Below are 24794 nucleotides of genomic sequence, written 5' to 3'. Positions count from 1 at the left end.
CTGACTGTCCACTGAGACATCAAATATAGCAAATTTAGGTCAAAATGGAAACATTCTTATGAAAAAATATAAACTGTTAGAGAGAAACCCCTGCAATATGTGTTGAAAATAAGAAAAATTTCCCTTTGTACATCAAGCTGTAAATTATACTGTACGTCTTCTAGTGGAAGGTTCAGAAAATCTAATTAGCAGGAACAATCAGCGCTTGAATCACATTAATCTCACTGACAGAGTGTGACAGAGCGTCGGCTGTGATCAGGACAGAAGGTCAATGGACCAGAACAAATGTCTCACCTAACAATATCCCGTGACTCACCTCTGCTTCTACAAGGTGTGTCATTAATTAACAGTGACAGCCATGATTAGATTAATGGCGACACCTTTAATTTAATCATAGATTACGTTGACTGACCCAGTGACTGTATTGGTGCTACGTTCCACTGAGCAGTATAGTCATATTTTTAATGTTTACATGTGACGGCTGCTTAAAAAATACAGATTTTGGATTAGCTAAAGATATAGCTAAAGATATAACGTCTCCCCTTATTTTACCTGCAGGTGTAACATGACATTTTCAGGGGGAGGAGATCCTTGATTTCATTATATGTTAATTATGAGCATTTGTTCTGTGGAAGGGACATAATTTATAACCGGCTCTAATGATTAACAGTTAGCCATGTTAGAGGCTTTGTGAACTTGAGGTGTAGTGATTCTGTAAGCTAAATGCTAATGTCAGGATGCTAACATGCTCACAGTGACAATAATGCTGTCATGGTAAAGGTTAGCAGGTAATATTTACCATGTTCAACATCTTAGTTTAGCATGTTAGCACGCTAACAGTTTCTCTAAACAGTTACAGTAAGCACGAAGTACAGCTGAGGCCTATGGGAATGTCATGAAATCAAATGAAGGAAATGGTGAAATGGACGTGTCCTCTGGCAACCATGACTGTCTGTACATAATTTCAGGCCAATCTATCTATCCAATCGTTTTTGAGATATTTTAGTCCAGACCAAAATGGTGGACTGAATAAAAACAGGTTACAGTTTGTCAGATGTAACGCTGAGACTTCAGTCATTGCAAAGGACATGATCATTCCTACTGTAATAAAACCATGTGCTTTAACTGCATGTTTGTTTTATGCTGCATTAGCTCCATTTATTAAAGTATTGTTTCCCACCAGGAGAAAGACACTCCAAATATCTCACAGAAACACAGCCCAGACATCCTGTAGAGATAAAAAAAAGTTGTTACGATGGCTACAGTCCTAAAGTTACAACCTAGAAAATGCGAAAGCCTGAGATTAATATGGCAAAAAGATCTTGATTGTGAGATGAAGGAAGAGTTATGGCAGGATGTGGCCTCAGTTGTTGGCCGGGCTAAAGGGGATATAAGAAGGCCATCCATTATTATTTTATACCCTTCAAAGGCTTAACCCAAAACTAAAAAAGTTGGAAACAAAACAAAGAAATGGGGACATTTCTATGTTCTGTGGGATTGTCCTTTGGTATTGCCTTTTGGAAAGAGGTAAAAAAAACCCAGAATCCCCACAAGTGTTTTTCTCTCTGGCATTAACATCTCACACCAATCGGTGTAACTAAGGCAGAATTTGGGCTAACATGTTTTATTGTAGCAGCCGGGCTTATTTTATATAACTAGAAGAGGGGACAGTGGGTGGGCGGTGGTGAGTGGTTTAAATTGGTGACACGGACTGTTTCTTTAGAAAACTTGATTGCCAAAGCAAAACAAGCATTACGGGTGCCACCCTACATAACTGCTGTCTATTGTTCTTTCTCAAAATATTTTACTTCATCACCTTTGTGCTATCTGTATTTTTGCATTGTGGCAAAATGTTAAAACATAAGAACTTTAACGACAACAGAAGCACACTTCACCTATTGTGCAAGATGGCTGATGGGCCCGAGCAGGAAAATTATTCAAAACCTTCACCATGCACTGCCGAGCCACTGGACCACTGCACAGAAAAATGTCTCCCTTTCTCTAATCTCTTTGTTGCCTTTGCTCATATCGGCAGCACTGTTCCTACTCCACAGAGAAAGACATTGTGGTGAAATGAATCTGTTTCAAGCTGCGCTGCGCTTTCACAATGACTTTTAGATATAATCTTTTAATTGGTGCTCTTGCTTGCAGTGATTTGATCTTTGCCTTTTGTACTTTCTTGCTTGTTTCTGATTCATATGTTGATTTTTCTTTTCAAATGTCTCTTTATGTTTCCTCTTTTCTCTTTGGTATATATCCTCTTCTGTTTGGTGCAGTTACATTCTTCATCTGTAACTGTGAAGCACTTTGAAACTAAAATTGCAGATCTAGAGGTTTATTGATTTACTCCTACAGGGCCGTGATAGAAACTAATTTATGTTTAAATGATGAGTCAAGTAATCCATTAGTCAGTTTGTAGAAAAATAAACTATAATTATTATGATAATCAATAAATAAGTCATTTATCTAGCACAATTGCAAATGTTTTCTGGTTCCAGCTTCTCAAATATGGTGATTTGCTGCTTTTCTCTATTTTACATGATTTTAAAGTCAATATATTTTGGTTTTGGACCCTGGGGTCTATAAAATTGGGGTGAGCAGTTTCTCATTTTTGTGACATTATGTAAACAAATTGATTCATTGAGGTTATAGATTATAATATATAATATTATATAATAATGTAACTGCTTGTTGGAAACCTAAAATAATTAAATCACAGGATTGATTAGACTTGGCAATGTAAGTATATTTTATTTACAGTTGTATAAACAAGATGATTCAATGCAAGGTCTTTACTGGAAAAGGTAAGAAAAACAGGCCATTCCTCCCTTGTGTGCAACTATAATATAACCGCTGTGTGTAACTCTAATGTAAGACATTCTCAGCTTCAGTCAAAATACAAGCACAGTACAATCTCCTCAACCCCATCGACACTGAACCGGGCTATTTACATTTCATTCAACTTAAGTGCTCCACACACAGCTCAGCTAACTGTACACAGCAACAACACGCATCCAAAAACAAACTGAAGCACTGGTAATAACACATACGCATGCATAGGCCAGAATGAGAAAATGATGAAAGCTATGAAACCAAATTGTGTTTTAGCACTTTGTGTGGTTGTTTAAAAGTGTCATTATTTCTCTTATAAAGACTTTGTAAATTTTCTAATTAAGTAAAAATAGATTTGTGGAATTGAAACATAATACAGTATATTGGAGAGGTTAATATGTTTGACTTGTGGTTCTGTTCTAGTTTCTTGGCAAATCTGTATGTTGTTTTTTTTTAAATACAGTTTGGGAGACCCCTCAGCATAAAGTGCTATGCAGTGCCAGACACCAGAAAAGACGCGATAGTCTTTTCAACAAACAGCTGTGGTTTCTCAGCTCCAGAAATTGGGAAACGGCCTGTTTTTGCATCTAACCAAGACCTGCACAGAAACTCGCAAGCCGAACAAAAAGCTTTCAATTCACTCTGGTGCCTTCGTGCAAAAGTTCTCCAGGAGGTTTTGCATGAACGACCGAGTGCTGGTTGGGTGAAAAACCTGGCCCTTTGATGCAACCCCGTCGAGACTGGAAATGAGAAAGACTGCTGCGGCAGGAGAGAGGAAGAAAGCGGGCGTCCCCAAACGCAACATGGCTTGCGGCTGAGTGTGTCAAACATATTTGGACGTAGAAACACCAGCCTTACTTCACTGTTTCATCAGATTGCAAATTAATCTAAAATATCATATATTAACCTGCTCAACTCTTGCTATAAACAGTAGTAAAGCTTAACAGATTCTCTTTAAGAAACTGAGTTCTTACTAGAAATAAGAACACATGCATTTTGGGAGATTAGTGCAAGATTAAAGGGGGGAAAGATACAATTTAAACAACTACAGAATCTGGTATATAGCCAGAATAACAATGATCAGTATCTTCGTTCAAATACGTAAAGCTCTTATTCATATACAAGGACACACATGCTTCGTCTTCATCATCTTCGGTGGTTGACACAAGATAAGTCATTGTAAATTATTACTGTTTCCCGATCAAAGAAACGTCATCTAAAAACCTTAAAGTGTAGATAAAAACACAGGTAGTTCCTATTAGAAAATACTGATATCCACTGAAGCTTACAGTACGTCTTGTATTGCTGTATATGTTGTTAAGAAATACTATTACTATGGTAGCTAGGCCCTAACTGGAAGTGATATGTAGAGTACAGTACTCACACCAGAACTGGATTATCCATAAACCAAACTAAACCTGGCTTGCTAAATGCTATACAGCTAATCAGGAAATTGGAAAACATCAAACATTAAGTAAATCCGTGTGAGCAAAAGGACGAAAACAAGGTTAAATAAGTTAGCTGATAATATACAGAAGGAAAAGATTGTAGATGTAGATGAGTCAGATGGGCTCTTCTGTGCATGCTCAGGGGACCCTACAAACATCTAACGCCAGGTTAATCCTGACTTCAATAAAAAGGTGCAGGTTCAGTGTTTTCAGCCACTTCCTCAGCAAGCGGTTTCCTCAACAAGCTCCGTCGGCAGGCGGTGAAAAGAAAAGCTTCAGCTTCGACGGGCGAAGGGAACCCTCCGCTTCCTCTCCTCCTTCCTCGTCTCGTTTCCTCTCTCCTCGGGGAGCGAGCACCAGCGTCTCCCTCTCCTCTCTACACCACAGTGCTGACAGAAGGGTCAGACAAGTTGAGTTGGCCCGTGATGTCAGTGGGTGGGTACTGCTGCAGAGGTGAAGAGAAATGGGGGGAAAAGGAGACGCATGACAGGATGTCATTTCTTCACAAAAGCAGCATTCGACAGCTTTTTTTTATTATTGCAATACTAGTATATAATTATCTAAACATTAATTTTGATTTTAAGAACACCTGTGCTTCATTTCTGCAGCAGTTTAGAAGCAGGAGGGTTCTCTACCCCCCCTCAGGCACACCTCAGCTTAGTTTAAAGTTTGGATTGTGTAAAGCGGTTTGGTTGTGCCTGAGGTGGGCTAGTTGGGAGCAGACGTAAGATCCTGAGAGTCTAGACAACAGCCAATTTGAATCAGGCATAATTTATTTATTTATCTTTTTTCAGCCTCACAACATGACTGGGTGATAACTTCCTGCCATGGGTAAAATGGACAGCTCATTTATCTCCCCACAGTCATTTGCACACATGCAGACAGGCGGCTCCTCTAATTTTAGCAGCTCAGGCAGAGAAGGTGAATTTTAGGCCGATTTCAAAGTGCTGTTGTGTCGGACTCTTACGTTCTGTCCCCGCTTCGCTGTGCTTCCATTAAAGCAGAGCGCGCGGAAACAAGATCCCAAATCCATGCAGGTGCTTAGTTTCTATGGCAACACTGTTTTTTTTTTTTTGCTTGTGACTGAGTCTTTTAGGTGTGTATCTGTGGCAGCAGTAAGCCACTTTTTTCTTTTTTTTTTTTACAATGCTGAGGTTGCTTTTTCTGCTTATGAGCAAAAATATAGAAACCGTGTGAAACAATTACATTAAATATACATTCTAAATAAGAGATTTTAACATGCTGTTTGCTGAGGAACAGCTTCATATTTTGGAACCGTGAGATCTGGTGGAGCAATCCACCTCCTCTATAATCCAACTGATTTCCAACGTGCCAATCATAATCCTGACTCAACACTGTGTTGGAAAAACCTGTTTCATAACACCCAATGTGCAAGAAAACATCTTTTGTTGGTACATTAAATGCATTACAAATGAATACTGTACATTAATGAAATGCAGAACCAAAACAGGGAAGAGTCTTGCCTCGGTGTACCCATCTCATACAGTACAGACTTTTTGTTTCTTTCTCAATTAGGCAAGATCTTAGGATTTTAAGTGCCTCTCGTTTTAAGCTGACAGAGCCAATACATTCAAGCATATGAGCTTCATAAGCTGTTAAGATGCAACTAACATGCTGACAGATGGGGCAACATCCAGACTGAGTGGTAAAATGTCAAATTTTCTGAATAAGGTGGAGTCAGAGTGGATGTCCCTCATCTCCTTGACCCGCAAGTTGCATCATCATATGGCTTACAGCCCCCTTTTGGGACTCCTCATGTCGTGTACCTTGAGGGCCTGCTAACAGCGCACCCTACTGGGGGTCAAGTGGACCAGCAAAAGAGAGACACTTCACTGACATCACAACCACAGTTAATGCTTATAAATTCAATAAAACTATGGTGGTTCTTCTTAACATGTGGCACTTCTACAAAGATTATTTCTACTTCTTCTATTGTTACTACATCTATGACAGTTAGAGTAATCGGCATGCTTGCAGAGGGAGAGAGGAGCAGTGTGGCATGTGGGTGAGGGACACTGACACTCAAGTCCATTGATATCCATTAATATAAAAGAAGAACATTTATATAAAATCAAAATAATGGTCAAAGACTGAAGATGGCAAATTAGAGCATCTTTTTTCATTACACTAAATCCTGTTTTATTTTTCAACTGCGAGCCATATCATTATTATTATTATTATTGGTTCCACTAGGGCTCCCAAACCATCTGAACCCTCATACAGAGATATTAACAATGGCGATTCCACTCTTCTTCTCTTCAAACGAGACCAATTCTATTGAGAAACCTCCAGGGGAGAGTAGAGGTGGTTTGGCTCAATGCCGAAACATCCATAAAAAAAAAAAGACAGTTAACACAAGAGAAAGAGAGAAAGACAGGAGATCAAATAAAAACACAGACACAAAATCTTTTCTTTCTTTCCGACCCGTTAGCTTAGCAGCCATTGGCTACGTCTCCCCTGAGAAACACATTCAAAACACAGTGTTAGTACAGAAGCCTTTCCGTGAAGGTGTCTGCGCTATCTCCAGAGATTATAGCTTTTTTTTCCCTTTTTTTTCGAGGCCTGTGCCAGATTTGGTCAGCGACCAGCTATGTGTGGCGAAGCAGCTGGGTACGAATGACCGAGGGTCACCGGTTTGTCAGAGCACTCCAAGCTTGTGGAGTACAACCTCCCAACCGCAACGAACAGGGGCTTTTTCAACTGAACTGTGAAGGAATGGAGGAAACCTGACACTCTCATTGTGCTGCAACAAAGGAGTCAAGCAAAGATAAAGAGATGGTGTAAAACACAATTTAGAAAAAGAAAAAAGAAAAGGATTAGCTTGAATTTATGCTTGCTTTGTAACACAGTGAGAGTCTAAGGCTTCACAGAGCCCATTAAAACATAAAAGAAGACTGTCTTCAGCACCTGAAAATATACCCTGAAAGAGGCATGCACAGGTCAGACCACGAGGACACTGAAAAATAAACAAGAATTATGAAAAACAAAATATGACAAAGCAAAAAAGTAATTTGATTAATAGAAATCCATGAGTGTAATCCTGAAATAGACATGTTGATAAATAAGACAACACATTAGTTTTCTTCTCAGCAGGACTTGGCCATCACGACTACCTTGGAAATGGGTTTTTGGAAAAATGACAGAACACCAGCGCATGCTTCTCAAACCAAAAGCAAAACAAGAGCGGCTGAAACCCAAACGGAGGAAGTGCGGGCGGGATTGGTGCAAAGAAAGGTGGAGATACAAAGGATCAAGCAGTTCAAAAAGACAGGACGTGAACACGAATATATAAACACACAAACACACACAAACTGCACGCTCAGGTACAATACACACACCACAACGCCACTAATTAGGACACAATCGCCAGAATCCACGTCCAAACCAGAGGCACGGAGGAAGAGCAGCCCAAGACAAAACACCACTGGCAGACTGCTTTGCTTTTTGTCGCCCCCCTCCTCCAGAAGCCACTAATCCCATCAAAACCTCCCCCCGAAAGCCCTGGACACTTGGGACGCCCCCTCCCCGAATTCAGAGCCCAGCTCCTGGCCTGGCCTGACCTGAGTTCCTGCACTGATGCCCTCCGGCCTGTAGAGGAGCTACAGATGCTAAATGGTGATGGCTGATCAATGGTGAACGGACAGACACGTGGCAGAGGCCGCGGAGTCGTGTGGAGATGGGTGAGTGGAATATGGGACTCTTTCGCGGTCGGATATGGGGATGTAGGCAGAGAGGACAGAGAAAGAGAAAGGAGAGGGCTGGAAGTAGAGACAGAAGAGGAGGAGGAGGAGGAGAAAAGGAAAGAGAGGGAGGAGTAAACAAGGGAAGATGTTTCTTCTTCGTCTCCTTACCGTGTCTTTGGAGGACCTACGTCTCTTGATGCTGGAGGCCAGGGTGGTACTGATGGACCTAAAAGAGGCTTTCTTTTTGGGGTCGGGCTCTGCTCTACCACTTTTCCTATCCTAAAATAAATATATGTAGAAACATTATTCATGTCCTCTGACTGGGGTGATAACCGTGGTTCCAGTCTCACCCATTCTCTCTTCCCACCACCACCACCACCCCAATAAAATTACCTTATTTTAAATTGTCTAAATAGAGGGAGGGTCCTTGTGAGAAAGACTACAGCACTTGGAAATGTAAAAATGCGCAAAGAGGGAGAAAGAAAGGGATAAAGCTTAGTTAGATGTGAGAGTGGAAATAGTCTGTTCAGGCTGATATGAGGGCATCTGCATTTTATGTAACATTATCACACTGGGACTGCACAAGATGGCACAGTAGTCCTCTAGAAATGTGCTGACACATTGAGTCGGCCCCTAGAAATGCATTGAAATGAGTGATGACTAGTAAAGATGTCAGTGGGTGTGATACCTACGTCACGCTACTTTAACCGTCTAAAGTATTCTGCCTGTTCGCTGCTCGAACACACACTTTACAGTTGAATTCCTCAACTCAACACACAAGTGATCTTAACTTATAAATGGATCGACTAAACATGCCAAATATGACTTAACAAGTTATCTACAATCTACTTAGAACTTGGTTCTGACACAGGTCAGAGAAAGAAAAAAAGAAAAAGGAAGCAGTTTTAACCATATCCTGAGAAGACGGCGAAGCCAATTTGGTGCCCTCCCTCCCTCATACCATCAGAGTGCCCCACAGCTACTCTCAGCACAATTACTGCGTGTTTGTGTGCAAAAAAACTCATATTAAGGTATTCTTACATCCTGAGTCTCTAGAGATGTGTATAAGAGACAGCATATACATCATCATCATCATCATCACAGAACAGGGAATCCCGACACTTTGTATTCAACCCAAACTGACACCAGTTTCAGTCTCGTTCAGACTGTGCACTTCTGAATAACATCTGTTCTAAAAGGGAAAGCCAAAAGCTGAACGTGTAGCCTCTCAGTGATGTAGTGGTCAACGAAATCTAACAGCAACATCACACTAGGACAAATCAGTAACACTTAAATTGAACATAGAGCAATATAAATCTGTATGATGTAAATTTATAGAAGACATTATAGTTGCCTGCATTAAGAGCAAGTTGCAAAACAAGTGGAAGCCCATATAGTTCATACCAGAGCCCAGATATTATTCGTCAATATTAACACATTACAGATATGTTGCCATTAGCATCAATGTAAAGAGGTGATTAGAAAAGGAACTTCTGATTTCTGTTAAATTTAGACTAATTTCCTGCAAAACTGTATCTAAATTTATTTACTGTGAAGCACTTTTCAGACATGGTACTCATAATCCATAACATCACCGGCTTCATCTGCCTGTAAAGGTAACAGCTTCAGGGATTAAAAACCCTGGTTTCCATCTTATAAAATGTTTTTTCAAACATGACACACCAGTGTGGAGAAAGCTAACATGCTCTCCTAGCATTTTTTATATCTCTGTACTTGTTGTTGGTGAACGATGTTGTAAGCCTACACACTGTCATCTGTCACAGTCACGTTAAGCTGACTTGTTATCTGGTCCTTTGCACAGAGAGGGAGAACAGCTGTCTAATTTCCAAATATGTTTTAAGAAAGAACTTTAGCTGTACAAGTTTTGTTTCATAAATCTGATGCTTTGGAATGAACGCTGTAATAAAGGAACAACTTTTAAGACAGTGTAATCTTGTACGTACCTTTGACTACATTTAAATCAGACTTAAACCACGTTGGAAATGTTACGGAAATGTTTGTGCGACCCAGTCAGACTGGTGTCAGGACTTTTGCGATGTGCTATAGCCGACTACTTTTTGGCTACTTGGAAGCAGCAGGAACAGATTGTGAACGCCAAACTGACCCATTATCACCTTTTAAGTTGATATGGTGACATAGTTAGCAAACATTTAGCTATTTAAATGCACAGCAGATAAAGGGAAATGTTAGCATCTGTTTGCAGTTGTGTTTCTGTCCAAGTGATGAATTGTCCAATATTCACTCACCTAAGGGAAATCTCTGGCTCTTTAGATGCTAGACTCGACATTATGTTCACCAGGTAGTCGCTGGCTTTGTCCTTCTGCTGTTTGTGCTGGAGAGTCAGTTCTTAAAGGCTTTTTGCTGGAAACAGCTAGCGGCTATTGCTGAAAATACTGTTATACTCCATTATTACAAATCGCTCATAAAAGAGACAACAGTACAGTTAGCGTGACTACACAGTACATCCATTACATATAATACTTTGTATAATATGGATTATAAATTTAGATCATAAAGATTAAATCAGCTTTAAAAGGCAGCTAAATTCTTACCAAAATATAAATATGCACTATTGTGTCTACCCCTCTACATCTCTGTGGCTACAGGTCCTTAAAACTGGACTGTCTTAGGCATGCAGTTCTATCAGTGCGTGCACCTTCGTTATGTATGGTAGTTAATAAACTCATATTTTGAGGGCCTTTGAGCATGAACAGCATGTCGAGTTAAACTCAGCCTGCGGAGGATGATGGGTGAACCATGTGAACAGATTTCAGTTAGTCAGAAGTGCACGTTCTCTGAGAGTACATCCTTGTGTTGAAAGGTATTGTGGGTGCACAGTACTGCACAGTGCTTTGCATAATACCCCAACCTGCAGTGTAAGCACATAATTACATACAAACACATGTGCAAGCAGTCAGAAATGATGCCAAAGATGGGACTCCAAGTTTCGGTGCTTGCTGAGCTAAGGAAGGAGGAGGCCACATAAACTGTGAACTGTGATTTTCCATCGTGTTGAGTTTGTGTCCTACATAACCAAGTTGTCATTTTTAATTTGTGAAAATTAGATCAAATCAGTGCACCCAAACAGTATGAATAATATCCTGAATAATATTCACGCAGAACAGAGCAGTTCGTGTTAGTTCGACTTCGTGGGCTCCCTCTGTGCTCCTTGCATGAGACCCCATTATGGCGGTTATAGTTAGAGCAGTGAAGATTGTGTGTGTCTGTTTTAGTAGCTCTAGGGCCCACAGTGACGGTCGATGAGAGAGACGAGCATGCATGAGCTGTCTTTGTTCAGCGGAGCAGAGAAATCAACATGATCGTCATTGATATGGATCTGAAACGCGCTGGTCTATGGGCAGTTTAGTGTGTCCCTCTCCTTTCTCAGTGATGCCCCCCCCCCGCATGCATTCGCCTGCTGTATGCACCTAGAGAATGTACATCTATATGAGAACAATCACGACAGTGACATACAATAGTCAGGTCGATGGCAGACACTCTGAGAAGGACACTGATTTGCTGACAGGCACTTGTGATTTTATACTGTACCTTCCTGTGGCCCTGCTGTCTCTATGCAGCGGGGCCAGACACTGAGTTTTGGTTGAAGGCTTACAGAGAGGCAGCAGACAGGGCTGCCAGGGCCACACCACACACTCACTGTGTGATTGGCCATCAAATGTTGAGCCCTCCAAGCTATCCAATCAGGGAGTGAAACCGTAAAGAATGAAGGAAAGGAGGGTGGGTGGGTGTAGGAGGGGGTGCTCCAATGCTCCAACGCTTCACAGCCACATTTGATTGCACTGGAGTACAGGGGGCAAATCGTGTTCTTCATCGACTGATTGGAGTACTGTATTGCTTGATTGTAGCTAAAAGGTTCGGTTCACTCAAATTAAAAAAAAAAAAGTACTTGTGGAATCTCACCATGCAGATGGCGGAAAATCCTTACACCTCCATTTTATTGGTTTGGTGGCAGAAGTTAGAAACTCCCAGCACATAAAACCAAATCTATCTGCATGACTAGATACCACAAGAACAAGAGGAAAAATATGTACTTCTGAAATTTGGGAGAACTGACCTTTTAAACGGATGCCTGTTGAGGCAGTCACTGTGTTTGCATGGAGCCGCTGGCATGCAAGTTTTACACTCTCATTTGGTATCTGCATTATGGACACTACAGTGGTTAAGGAGACGCGGTGTGCACTGTGGCATGACGCTTTTGCAGTTACGCTGACAATACTGTGAGAGTCACTGCTGTGTGATTGTGCCAGGGCATTGATCTCACTCTTTATGCTCTATTTGTATTGTTAGCCCCTGGCTGCTGTCGGCATGGCCACCAGAGTGAAGGAAATGAGTGGTGACGTAACCAAAGTGCATCAACCGCACAGTTATCACTGTTGGCATTGTTATTACGATGTTTCTCGTAGGACGTTTGTTTATTTTCGTCGGCTTTCCATGTCCACATCATCTGACCTTATGAAGCGTATAAGCAGCTTAGAACTACTAGTTCATGCCATGGACATGGAAGGTGAAGTTTTAAGTCAGATGTCCATCATGTTAAGAGGGTCACAAGGCTAATTATCTTATTAGTAATCTAACAGCAGGAGGTGATATGGAGGTGGAAATGGCCCTGCTAATTAGCTACATACTAATGAGGGGGTCCCGGCCACGGCTTGACTTCCTGAGGCATCCTTACTCTCCTGCAGGCACACACAAGAGACACGGCGACGTTGGCCTCTCGGGACTCTTAGCACCTACAGGGTGGCCTCTTACAGTACATGAAGACATCAGAGATCACGGTTTCTCATATGGCGATCTGGCGGTCTGACCACTACTGATGAAAATAAAAAGCTCCCAGAGGGGCAGAGAGACAGAAACCGACCCCCCCATGAGGGGGGTGGTCTTCGCTGGTTCTCTTGCTCCCCATTTTTATCCCTTTCACCCTGGGTGTGAGGAGCCAGAGGGGATCATTCCTACCTGCAGGTTCTTCCTCCAAACATTGACGGCCGCAAAGGCCAGCTGCATCTGCTTCCTGCGGGCGTCTTTATGGCGCTTATAGGCGATTTCGATGAAGATGAGGAAGATCCCTGCTGCTATGCCTCCAGCCACCAGCATGAAGACCCCTTTTGGAAAGGGACAGATGAAGAGAAACAGAGCAGAGACAGAGATCTGTGAGCTGGTCTGGAACTCCGCCGCTTCCACTGAGCATGAATGCATGGTCTGCCCGTCATGCCCAGTGGTCGCCCCTCCTTTCTCAACCCGTTCCTACTGACGAAGGCGGCTGCAAACCACACAGTAGTAATAAAATATCACAACCGCACAAAGCCACAGCACAAGATACTGTACGGCACACTTCCACAGAGCACCCACGCCGACACTAAAACAACGATTTTGTAAAGGTATTGGACAAAAAAGGGCTACAGTACCTTACCACTGCAGTTTTTGTCCAATCACTTTTTAACGCTTTCTCTACGCCATTAGGACCATACCTGCCATGTTTTCAAAGGTGAGTGTGGCTGGGGCATTGCTCCTTGAGTCACACTCCTGGTATCTCACCCAGGTTTTATCTAGGTCTTCCATGAAGCCGTTCTCATGAGAACTGCAGGGGGTTGGGGGTGGTGGGGAGAGAGGTGACAAAGTTAATACACGCCGCAATGACGGAGTATTCGAGCCGCTCACTCCCATAGCAACATAAATGAAACACACAAACAGCTGGACAGGTGTAGAGACAAACAGACATAAACTTGACAGAGACAGACAGAGAGGGCAGGAGAGGGGAGATACAGAGAGAGAAGATGTGACATAAGGCAATGTATTGGGTGGCTATAACTGGTCAAAACGTGACCATGAAATCATATTGATAAGAAACAAAAAAGTCATACGAGTAATGCAGCTTCGGCTGGGACAGACCTGAGAATGGCCAGGGACACATTCTGTTTCCAGGGGCTGTCCTTGCGCATGCCTATGCCAAAGCCCGAACGGAAAAACAGCTCTCCCGTGGTCACCAGGTCGCACTTCTGCGAGGCTTCAAACTCCAGCACCGCAGAGTCCCAGATGAAAGCATGCAGCTTGCTGTGGGGCAGGGGGAGGGAGGAGGAGGAGGAGGAGGAAGGGAGGGAGGAGGGGAAGGAGGGGAAGGAGGGGGTTACGGTGCAACAGTACAATGATTTACATACACATTTACGGCTCCCACCCCTCTCTCTCTCGCACACCAGATCGTGTGTGTCATTCAGCGTTTACCAGCAATCTCTACCGTTGCTTATGGCCCAAATGAAATCCAATGCCAGATGGGTGAGGGCGCGTCCCCCATTGGATTCCCCCCATCTCAAAGATGTTCGTCTGGGTACAACCTGAAAAAGGGTGCTCCTTGACTCAATGTTAGCTCAACCTCACACTGGTGTCAGTGCTGTTGACACGTCCACACCTGCTGCTGTCCCTGGACCTCTGTCTTGGCTGGGCGATGGGCCTGGATCAGACGGAGCGCCGCAGTAAGTCCTGCCGCTTCCGCCTGGTCCGGAGGTCCATGTCCCCCCCCCTGAGCTGACTGCAGCTGGCCCTGGTCTGTGTGCCTGATAGGTTGAGCAGCCGGCCGACACGTGCTCTGGTCGGCCCGGCCTGGCCGAGACTCACTTGTCACGCACGGCCTGGATGGCCTCGGCGGCACTCTCATAGTTGTGCTTCTCCATGTGGCGGTACATGGTGCTAAGCTCCACCTGCCGCCGGAAGTAGATGTCCACGGAGCTCTGCTTCACCGTGGCGTAGATGAACTTGTCTGATGGGTTTCTCAGCTGCACAGGGACAAGAACAAGATAGTTTATTAATACTAATAACTACTAATAACTTGATGTATCATTTATATAATTTTAAATTCTACATTAATAAAAATGTTGTTTTGCAGTAACATGATGGTGACACCACATTCTACCCACCCTTGGGTCATTGATGCCGGTGATGCGCTCCTCAGGCCGGTCCAACACCAGGAAGGCAGCCAGGTTGGCAGTGTAAGAAGCCACAATGATCATAGCAAAACCGGCCCACACCATACCCAGGATTCTCGCTGAGAAGCTGCGCGGCGCACCTGTGTGGTGAGTTCAAGTTTTAACCTTTCAGCTCAGTCATTTTTCTATTTTGACTCAGATTAGTAATGTAGAGTAGTTGGCTGGATACCTCCATTTCTGTTAACTAACAGTTCTACCACTCAGTACTGAAAAACCCTAACTCTGCTACTTCTGTTTTTACTGCTGTTACAACTACTTCTGCAAATAATAATAAAAAGGATTATGAACCCATATACTGCAGTAAATTAGAATTAAATTCCATAGACTTTACAACACATCCTTGAACTTATCATCTTCCTCCATAAAGGCCTGTGAACACATTACCAACTGAAATCAAATTAATTACAGATGGAAAATCCTTCACAGGGGTTAAGGGCTGGCTAAAAGCAAACCACAGCTGTAGCCATTTTTAGCTAATACTACTCTAAATCACTGTACCTCTTTTGGTATGTCATTGTATTTTCATATTTGTAGCGTATTGTGGTTTTATGGGAATAAAAGCTGTAAAACTAAAGAAATTACCAAAAATATAACCCACTAAAAATATCAGACATGAAAAGGAAACACTTGAAGACAAACGTAGCAAGGAAAGGCAACAGGTATAAACTGTTTAAAGACGAACTGCATCAAAGCCTGTCATTGCAAAATGTGATTTGAAAGGAATTCATTTGTCATCCGCAAAGAATAACTCCACAATCAGGCAGCACCTGGAGCCACAATCAACCTTGATGTTGGTCTTTTTACAACTGCAAAGCTGTGTAAAGATCAAAGCACTCGGCAACATTACAGTGTTCTGGGAAAAAGGGATCATTTACCGCTCAGTACGGGATGATTTGCAATGATTTTCTCTCATTGGGCGTGTCTCACCTTCTCCTATTCCAGAGTTCAGCAACACTCCCCAGGAGAACCACATGGCAGATGATAAGGTGAGGGCATCTTCTTCTTCCTCTTCGCTGTTTACTTTAAATCTTCCAAACGGGCTAGAGTGGAGAAATTGGGAGGGTTGCAGGAGATAAAATGAGAAATGGCTGAGAACCAGAAGGAGGGAAAAACCCTGGCAACCCCAGGCAGGGAAAGGAACTGAACAAGAGCAAGCAAAGCAAGAGGGAGACAAAGTCCACAGAAAGAAAGCAGACAAAGACGGTGGCACAGGGACAGAGCGGTGGGATGGTTGGGGCCAATCTTCCCCTCTGTCTGCCTCCGTGTCCACACTGAGGGAAGATGCGCAGCGCTCAGGGGAGTGCATGTACAAAATACACTTGCACGCACACACAGTCACACATTCAGTCACGACTACACATAAACACACACACACACACACACACACACACACACACACACACACACAGGTCCCCCTTGTACCTGAACCGGTCTAGTAGGTAAAGCATCACCGCCACCACATGCACCGATAGACCCACCAGCAGCCACAGTGTGCTTTGGAACGGCTGCATGAACGAGTCCAGTGTACTGCGAGGAATTTCCTGAAAACACACAGTGCAGTCGGTTATTTATTGATAATGAATGACTTTGATTACCTTATGACTGCATGTTATAGACAAATATAAAAGGAAAACACTATAGTCTATTAGTTAAAGTGGCTAAAATGTGCAAAAAGCCTGGTATGACCCTTTAAAGAGAGGTAGCAATACAGCAGAAACCACAGAAGCTGCATATAGATTCACATCCCACTCGATGACTATTTTCAGATGATGAATCAAATGTATGCATGCATTGTTGTGTTCCCCTTTACATATGTGACAAACTGATGTCCACATAAGGTAAAATAATAAGTAGAATATTTTTGCAGTAGAAAACAGGGTGTAAAATAACTTGCGGATTTATGATATGGCAGACGAAGGGATAAAAACTGCCCCAGTGGGTAGGTGATTACACAACAGGACAATACGCGTAACTCCCCAGCGGTTGTTTTGACGTGACAGAGCACCAAACAGGCTACTTACCTTTTTCACGAGGATGGTGAGGCCTTGATATTTAAAGGGTTTGGAGAACTCGATATACTGGGCTCGCTCGTTGTTTATAGTCAGCGGGGCTACAATCATGTCAGCCAGGCCCCCCAGGAGCTCTCCCATCATGCCATTCCACTCTTTCTTGTTACTGTTGTTCACCTGGAGTCCCACAAGGAAGGTGTTAACATGAGCATCAGCTATCAACCCGCTGTCGTCGAGACCACCGCATGTTTCCAGGCTTTAAGGATTTGGGTTAAGCCTAGTGGGGCTAAGCGTGCTCCACATCTTTGAAACTCTGTCTTACATAACAGAGGGGTTGCTATTTGCAGAACTTTATAAAGATCATGCACTGTACAAAAACCAAAAGTGCAGAATACTGTGCTCATGATTTGCCTGCAAAACAGGCTTTTTTTTCTGGGTTAGAGATGAATGTTTGTGCAGAGAAAATCTGTGCAGTATGCAGGGTTTTAAACTGATCACGTCCTGTTTGTCCTCCTTTCATTTCTCGTCTTACTTCTGTAAATGTTGATTTCATCTTTGATTGTGTTACACGGTCATGCTGCCATTTTGGTCAGGACTCTCACGAAGAGATCATACTGGCTACATGGAAGTGGCATTGCGAACAAATAAGGCCATAGCATTAAAACATGTCTTGGATATGTAATTACTCTGTATATCCAACACAATGTGTACAGTTGTATACAACGCTGGCACACTGAGATCTTATACCATTAGCTAAACTGAATAATGCCACCTAAGGTTCCCATTGTAAACCTTAGATACACCTCAGGCTTTTATTTTGAGTTTATATGCAAATTGGTTTGAGTACAGAATGCTTTATTGTTAACACACTGAAACAAAAAAAGTTATTAAAAATATGGCGCCCACATTGACACATATATAGAGTCCTGCAGGAATAATGTATTTTTTTAGGCCATCCATGAAGTTAGCATCACCCTGGTTTCCTCGACAAAAAGCAAACAAGATTTTTACATTGGCTTTTGGAAATAAGCTTTGCGATGAACAAAAGTTAATGATACTTACACATTTTGTTCAGCACGATAAACCATTTTTATGATTTCCGAAGCCTAAATACAATCGCCAGATGTAAAAAGCTAATGTTACGAACTAATGTTACTATAAAGGAACTACACCAAGGTCGCATGACTCCAACGTCACCACCACTGAACTTCCGACTTGTAATTTGATTTAACGTTCTACAAAAGCCTTTCCTCTTACAAAGTTAGTAATAGTGTGGACGAGCACAGACACAACGAGCTCCCCTACAAACTCTGTAGTCTCATTTAGCCACTTGTTAGCAATTGCATTAATGCTTAAAAAATCAGAAGTGGGATATTTACTGAGACATTTTATCTTTTAGAATAAAACTCATCGACTTCAGGACGAGGGAACCGGAGGTGCAAAAATGCTAACTTCTATTCAGGTGACCAATACAGTCATTGGTCATACAGTCATTACACTCATTCCTCAGCACTCCATTGCTGCAATGAACAGCAGCAGCTAAGGAGGTATCTGCATGTATATATCTATGCTAGCAAACTGTTAGCTAAAAGTTACTGTCTTGTGAATATATAATGTAGCTAGAATAGCAAACGGTTGAGAGGATAATGCTATCTTTTGTGAATAAAGGGCAGTGTCAGCAAGTCAAACTTTAATGTGAAATTTAGAGATTTAGCAAAGGAGCATGAGAGACATTCAAGTCTATAAATTCATGAAGATGTCCCACTTCAGCAATGCAAGGTTAGGTTAAATATAGTTAGGACTTTTTATATGGTTGCATGTGTCCTATTTGACCAAGACAAATTTTGTTTCAGAGGGTTGGTGAAAATGAATTAGCCCTGTCATGACAAGATATGTTTTCTTATGTAAATGATGTGTATAATGTTCAATGATGAGTTTTGGTATATAAATGATTTGTGTTTTTCCATTTTCCTAAATCATAAAACAGATAAGGGAGTGATACAGTAAAACTAAACTGGGCAGCTGGACAGCAACACATGTCAGGAACTGCAGAATCTTGTGTTTGTGTTCACCTTGACTAAAGCCCAAAGTAGGTATAATTCAATTTCTTCACTTAATGAGAGACATGGCGGTTGTCTTCTGTGATGTTATTTCGAAGACAGGATAGAAAAGTGGAGTCTAAGTCTCTGAGACTATAAATCACTTGTTAACCAAAACAGGACGCTGACCTTTTTATCCAAGGACCACAGCAGCTGGTGGCAAATAAATTAGAATGTGATTGTTTCATTGTGATAAAAGGAGACAAAACTTTTGTTGTACATAAGGCGAGGCTGCTTTTTAAAGTAGATTATTATGTTATCCCTCTTCCATCTTATTAAAGCCATATTATTATTTAACAATGTTTTCACTTTGGACTAGTGCCCGCTAGGCAACCTAGTAATCTTGGTTATACGAGGTGACTAGATTGGTAATCAAAGCAAATCTTTCATTTAATCTTTTTCCTGGTTCACAATCAGAAACTTGCTTGAGGTGAGTCAGAAGAAGTTGAGATCTTGGTAATGATTAAAACTCCATCACTGATGAAGAAAAAAAGTTTTGTGCTTGTTTACCATAATTCTACTGTGCTAAGGGAACGTTGTCCTTATTTCTCTGGTAGATTTTCAAGTGGGTTTTATGTGATGTTATCTTCCTTTCATAATAAAACTAATTAGCACTTCCAAATTGAAAACAGTACTCAGACATGTTGGTTGCTGCTCGCTTAATCCTTCAGTAAAGATGTTCAAAAACTGGCACTAGATCAGGGTTGATGGGCAAATTCACCCTCTGGACGTCTGACGTCCATGGATCTCTGCTCTATGACTTTGCATCAGAATAGTCAGTGAAATCAAAAGTTTTAGTGGAGTCAAATAAAATGAAAATAAACATTAAAAGAAATGTGTTAAGTATTGTGCCTAATGAAAAATATGACAAATAATGTAAAACTGACCCGCTCCTGAGTTCCGAATTTCCCGTCAGCCACCAGGTGCACCTCATAGGTAAAGTTCATGGTCATAGCCAACTTGATCAGGAGATCAATACAGAATCCATAACAACACTGGGGAACAATTGGGCGACCTGTAACAAAACCAGCAATGTTTGCAAGTTACAATCACTCCAGAGTAAACATGTCTGTGTGTTTGTCTTTTTTAATCCAGAGGCGGCGCACGTAGACTGAACAAAGTACGCGACACAGTGCACTGCAGACAACCACACACAGTCACGCTGCACACAGCATACAGACGAAGCATGTCCCAGCATCCCAGCAGTCACTCATTCTGAATGGCACACTCAGATACATGCATACATATATAGATACCTACTGCATATATATGTATGCATCTCCAGTGGGTGTTTGGCGAGTGCAGTAAAAGCACAGTGATAATATAAACGTCCCTGATGTGTTACCTGGGATGGTCTCATTGGGCCCAGTGCAGATAACCTTTTTAATTAAGACTCCATTTAATGTCATTTCCTCCTTGCATGTTCCATCCGGCATAGTGGGTTTCACATACACAAATGGCTCCTGGTGTATCGTCACTATCTACAACAGATGGGACAGAAAGCTGTTTATCACATAGTTAGAGCTGGATCAGATCGATCCCGAGGGACTTCAGAAGCGCCGCAGCGAGAGGGACAAAAATACTTGGAAAAATCCCAGCAGATTCACAAATGCCCATGTACAGACTCCCAGATGCTCATGGACAACACGAGGACAAACAGATGAATGTAAAAATAACTGACAAGGATACAGATGAGAGGTTCTTTGCAGGCCCACGAGAAATTTGAAGAGATAAAAATCATAGCAAATACATCACTGCTGCCTTTGTGAACATAGATCAACTTCACTCTCTGAGAAACAAACGTTAACGCACTGTCCAACAAAAGTATATCAGCGCAGGTCCCGCACTCCATCTGTGTAGACATGAATGTCACATTGCAGCAGCCAAGTGAAGGCACACTACCTTTAATCGAGTGGACATCTGGAAGCCCTGCGGTTTCTCAGTCTCTCCTCCGGGCCAGATGATCTTCCGCTGATTGTTCATTACCACCTGCAGGGATGCCACACGCATGTAAAGCATTATAGGTGAGTGCTGACAGAAGGCATGCTGCTGATGAGGCTCCAACGCTGTGTGTGGGCAACACTAATGAGTCAGCTTTAAATAACACACAGCTCAGCGGTTTTTTCATTTATTGCACTGACCTCTGACTTATGTATCGTACCTGAGGGCTTCGGGAACTTATTATTATCACACCTATCACCAGGAAACTGAAGTGCTGGTCCTCGCGGGCCTTTCTGTTGGCTGTGCATAGCCGGTGCATTTTATATCCACCATTAAATAGAGAATGAATATACAAATAATCTTAACACAGGTGCACTAACCAGCCTTTACCAGAGCATCTGCTGAAGAAGATCATTTTTTCATTTTTGAAATCAAGAATGAACTTTAATGCTGAAATCAAATATATTTTATCTTGTTAAGACCAGTTTTTAATGAATACATTATTAGCTATTGTTTATGACACTGCAACAACTTCTAAGTTTTGCTATTGCTACATAGCAAACGTTAGCATAAACAGCTGTTTACTTACTTTGTCATGAGCTTTAACCATTGTTGCAATTACAAGGTATTACAATAGACCCTCTGAGCAGTACGCCGTGTTCTGGGCAGATTGGACGCTACAGCGACTTGGTACTGGAAAGTGACGAGACGGTGCATGGCTAGCTGGTTTGCATGCTAACTTCAGTAGAAAAAAGAAGTGATAGCCTATAAATCAAAGCTTTCCACCACTGTAGACAGCTCTTGGTGAGTAGGAATTGAGTTTGATGCTAAACTCGTAACGTTTCTTCTACAATGGTAAGTAAAAACCTGTTAATGCTAACGTCGGCTATGTAGCATTAGCAAAACTTACAAATAGCTCCTGTAATACAGTGAAAATTCTGTCCATTTTCTTTCTGAGAGACAATCATTTTCACATCCTTCCACTAATGAAGAGCTGCATTCATGAGTTGTGTTCTTGTCGTAAAGCCAAACCCAAAAGACTGCTGATAATGGTTGTGTGGTTGTTTCTTCACTCAATGCAGCTGCACAACAGGAACGGCTATCAGCATTTTGATTTTCATTGTGTAGTGAAATAAATGGGAATCTGTCTGAAGGCTTATTTTGTGTTTTGTAAAAATGGTCAGTAATAATGTTAAGTATTTTCTCTGTATTTTATACCTAGGTAGGTTGCATTTCCATATACATGCATCTCTATCTTGCTTTCTACATCTAGCAGAAATAAATATATGGTTCAGGGCGAAGCGTCAACCAAATGTCACATGATGCAACAGCAGTTAACCTCAGCAAAATCAAAGGGTCATTTAAAAAGGCAGCAGTCATTCTTGTGCTTCAAGGGTAACCTAACGCCCCCTGAAAATCTTGGTTTTGCCGACCTTTAACTTCTGACCAGACATGCTGACTTTGGCCACTGGTGAAACAGATGTGACATGGTCAACCGGAGGCGGCAATGAAACACTTTTAAGTTTGATGTTAAGTTGCTCTTTAACTCATCATTTTTCTCTCCGCGTCTACTCTCTATCACTCTCTCTCTTTCTCTTACCCTCTTGTAATCCATCTGTTGTAAATTTTATCTGTACTGTATGCCCCAAGTCATCACAGCAATAAAAACAGCAATAAATATTTGAAATCTCCCTCATTTAATGTGACAGACTAATGTTGCATGGGGTAGCTTTGGGGGAACTTTCTTTTTTTTTTTTGCACACACTGAGGATTGTGGAGTTGTCCCACATTAAGTGCATTGCACTATAGATAGAAAATTGGGTCTGCCTGCATGTCCAGTATGGCTACATCCACACTAATACATTTTTATTTCAAAAAGAAAACGATCTTTGTCCAGACAAGCATTGTAGCTCCGTATCAGTTATAATCTCTGTCCATATTTACACAGCTGAAAATGCACATCACATCATCATTCACATACACTAGGCATGTGCGTGCCTGTGTAAATAAGAAGCAGTCTACTCTGCAAAGGAAGGAGGAACAAAAGCCAGTTGTAGCGTTATAAAATGCAAAATCGAACTCCACAGCAGCTGCTAACAAAGACAACAAAGTAAGTAGCGCTTGTATTTCGTTATCCATGTTGCATTCACCATCATCGTGACCGATAAGAACCAATCAGGAGGCGAACGTGGGTGTTTGCACCATGGTTTCCAAAGGTCTCAGTTTCTGCCCGTCCGCACGACAACGCAGCCCTGGAGTTTTCAAACTAAAACAGGGTCAGTGTCTGTTTTTTGGAGCTCAGAAACTCCAGAGCAGTGTTGGACAGCACGCAAAAACAGTGATGCATTTTAAAACTAAAACGTATTAGTGCGGATGTAGCCAATGAATTTTAAAAGAATGTGTGATATTGTCAGTGCAGAACAACCTGCTCATGGGCAGTGAGTTTAAAATAGTGAAGGAACTTCCTATGAAATTGCCTCACAGTCGCCTCTGCCTCTCAGTTTACCTGTGTTCCATTGTAAATGCCAACTTGAATGAGTCGAGTCTTCTGGTAGTTGAGTATACTGTAGTGAGCGTACTTCCTGTCGCCGTCGTCATTGAACTCCACGCGACCTGTGAGGCCCTCTGGGTATTTTGATGACATCAGCACCCTGTGGCGAGCAGATAAAAATGACTGTACGTGTGAATCAGCACACAAGTGTTCATGCATGAATAGCGTGTGGCGTCTATTAGGAACACAACAATGCATTTTACTGTGTATCACTCGATTCAGTATCACCCACCACGTTTCATATCATATCACATTTACTAATTTTAAATAAACCTTTCTTGAACTGAGAACTCTGGATTTGACACGTGGCTAAATTAAGTCAGACTTAAAGTTAAAATTATGAATCTTGAGCCATTTCTTTTCCAACTCTCATAGTTAGAAAATACTAATCTGTATTTGACAGAATTTTTTGGGAGAAAAAATCGTGAAAATGTCCTAAAAAGAGTTTGAATCCAGAATGCTATTGTATGAAGCTGTTTGTCACAATAATTAGTGCCACGGGTGCTCAGCTCCAATGCACTCCTCTACAGCTATTCTAGCTGAGGGGAGGGCCTCGGGTCGATGACTTTTGGTGTTAAAATTCCAATTTTTCCCAAAGTTATTCCCAAAATACTGGGAATAAATAATGCATTAGGAATGCATTGGAATTTTGCGTGAAGCAGTAAAAAATAACCTTTATTTTTATTTTTAACTCAAGCTCACGGCCAAACCATAAAACGGAGACAAATAATTCTTTCTCAAAATGTGGACATAGTTGTTGGGATTCATAAAATGTAACTTTGACAGGCAGGGTCTGCACAAAATTTAAACAGGGGTGTTTTTTTTCAAAAGAATCTGTCTTCGCACTGAGCTTACTCACTCATTTTAAGGAATATCTGAATAAAATAGAGACTGTAAGAAACTTCTGGCTTCAGTGTCTGTCACGGTCTTTTCGGTTTTTGAAAAGAAGTAACGGTTTTCTCATAATTTGCAGTTGTTTGAAGCCATGTAAAAGCCAAATTCTGGGCAGATTTTGACATTGCCATGGCAACGGCAGCACCTGACCTGTGTGCGTGCCTGCGTGCGCCTAGCAACCAGATAACCAACTCTCCAAGCTCCGCTAGCTTTACATTAGCCGCATGTTAGGTCTTAAATTACATTTAGTTAGGTCTTAAATATGTAAGTCCATTTACTGCTTCCTTCGTTGCTTTTTTT

At 41.8% G+C, this 24794-nt stretch overlaps 1 protein-coding gene across 3 annotated transcripts in view; it reads right to left on the bottom strand.

Annotated features, from left to right (window-relative positions):
• Positions 1–2725: 2725 nt before the first annotated feature.
• Positions 2726–24794, bottom strand: part of grin1a (glutamate receptor, ionotropic, N-methyl D-aspartate 1a) — a 38452-nt gene continuing 16383 nt past the window's right edge. For 2 of the 3 annotated variants that reach the window (XM_023399913.2, XM_023399915.2), the window contains 13 exons: positions 23556–23700; positions 21011–21097; positions 20454–20589; positions 19996–20123; positions 17022–17186; positions 16423–16541; positions 15928–16040; positions 14932–15080; positions 14633–14790; positions 13913–14074; positions 13492–13601; positions 12980–13125; positions 2726–4725 (listed from right to left, as the gene is read on the bottom strand). In XM_023399913.2, coding sequence (XP_023255681.1) covers positions 4657–4725; positions 12980–13125; positions 13492–13601; positions 13913–14074; positions 14633–14790; positions 14932–15080; positions 15928–16040; positions 16423–16541; positions 17022–17186; positions 19996–20123; positions 20454–20589; positions 21011–21097; positions 23556–23700 — 1687 coding nt within the window. In that variant the 3' untranslated portion in view covers positions 2726–4656. Of the gene's footprint in view, positions 4726–8152; positions 8264–9025; positions 9047–12973; positions 13126–13491; positions 13602–13912; positions 14075–14632; positions 14791–14931; positions 15081–15927; positions 16041–16422; positions 16542–17021; positions 17187–19995; positions 20124–20453; positions 20590–21010; positions 21098–23555; positions 23701–24794 lie in introns of all 3 variants that reach the window. The other variant, XM_087172228.1, reaches the window with a different exon arrangement.

The sequence above is a fragment of the Seriola lalandi genome, unplaced genomic scaffold (genome assembly GCF_002814215.2).
Source record: "Seriola lalandi dorsalis isolate HSWRI2012SDOR001 ecotype SW California unplaced genomic scaffold, Sedor1 jcf7180002052129, whole genome shotgun sequence".
NCBI classification, from domain to species: Eukaryota; Metazoa; Chordata; class Actinopteri; order Carangiformes; family Carangidae; genus Seriola; species Seriola lalandi.
Note: the sequence above shows the minus strand (reverse complement) of the source record. Positions and strands in the feature narration are given on the sequence as shown.